The sequence below is a fragment of the Pseudozyma flocculosa genome, assembly GCF_000417875.1.
Source record: "Pseudozyma flocculosa PF-1 unplaced genomic scaffold scaffold00009, whole genome shotgun sequence".
Taxonomy (NCBI): domain Eukaryota; kingdom Fungi; phylum Basidiomycota; class Ustilaginomycetes; order Ustilaginales; family Ustilaginaceae; genus Pseudozyma; species Pseudozyma flocculosa.
Window position 1 is genome coordinate 918,511 of NW_006920877.1, and position 1,186 is coordinate 919,696.

Here is a 1,186-nt window from a genome sequence, read left to right on the forward strand (position 1 = left end):
CTTGTCGACGACGACGACGACGGCGGCGCCGACGCCGGCCTCGAGAACCCCTACGACAGCCCGTGGGCGCGATCCGCCATGACCCCTTCCCACGAGCCAAGCTCGCTGCCCTGGCACGAGGTCGACGCCCAGGCCAAGCTCGACCAGCGCCGGGCCCGCGAGGAGGCGGCCGCGCGCGCAAAGTACGAAGCCGACCAGAAGGCGCTCCAGGCTGCCGCTGAGGCCGCCGACCTCGAGACGCGCGACCGCGGCCCGGCGCCCGTCAACACCCGGCTCACCATGACGTCGATGGCAGGCTACTTCCAGGACCGCATCATCACCCAGGGCATGCTCCGCGCCATGGCGATTTTGTACGTGGGCCCTCGGAGGCAGCCCGACTTTGAGCACGACTACTTCCTCTCGCCCATCGTGGCACCCGCCCGGCTCCTGGCCGAGTTCCCGCCGGTGCTGTTCATCTGCGGCGAAAAGGACCCGCTGTGCGACGACACGGTCGTCATGGCCGGCAAGATTCGCGAGGCCAAGCTCGCCAAGAAGGCGGACCTCGAGCGTCGCAGGGCGGGTGGCTCGGCCAGGTTTGGCGAGCAGCTGCGGATGAGCATCGGCGGTGGCGCTGGCGGTGGCGCCGCATCTGCCGTCAGGGACCCGATCGAGGATGAGTCGCCCGAGGACTGGGTCCAGATGCGCATCATCGAGGGCTGGAGCCACGGCTTCCTGCAGATGTCTTCGCTGCTGCCCGAGTCGAAGCAGGTCATCTCGTTCCTCGGCACCTGGATGTCGCTCACCTTTGAGGACCACAACGACCGTGTGCGCGAGCTCGAGCAGCAGCGCCAAGCCGAGTCGCAGCCACCGTCCGCAACGCCAACCGCCCTCCAGCCGAGGCAGCACGACGGCCAGCTCGAGGCCGCATCGCCCTCGCCGGCTGGCAGGGCAGCGGGCCAGGGCCAGGGCACGCCCAGCCTGCAACCGTCGGCGATCGGCGGCGAAGCCTCTCCTCGCGGCGGCACGCAGCCGTCTCGGCAGGCCGTGGAGGGCGACGCCGACGATGAGGATGACGACGAAGACGAGGATGGTCCCATCACGTTTGTTCCCAAGGCGCGCAGGTCGCCCAGCGTCACGCCCAACACGAACCTCTCGCCCGCCGGCTCGCCGCGCATCGCGCCCCGCAGCCCGGAGCTGGCCAAGCCCA

General features: G+C 70.2%; 1 protein-coding gene across 1 annotated transcript in view; it reads left to right on the forward strand.

Annotated features, from left to right (window-relative positions):
- PFL1_03233 (uncharacterized protein) overlaps positions 1-1,186 on the forward strand; it is a gene marked incomplete at both ends in the record, with an annotated part of 3,564 nt that overhangs the window by 1,734 nt on the left and 644 nt on the right. The window contains one exon of the mRNA XM_007880748.1: positions 60-1,110. Within this exon, the coding sequence (XP_007878939.1) occupies positions 60-1,110 (1,051 nt within the window). The remainder of the gene's footprint in view (positions 1-59; positions 1,111-1,186) is intronic.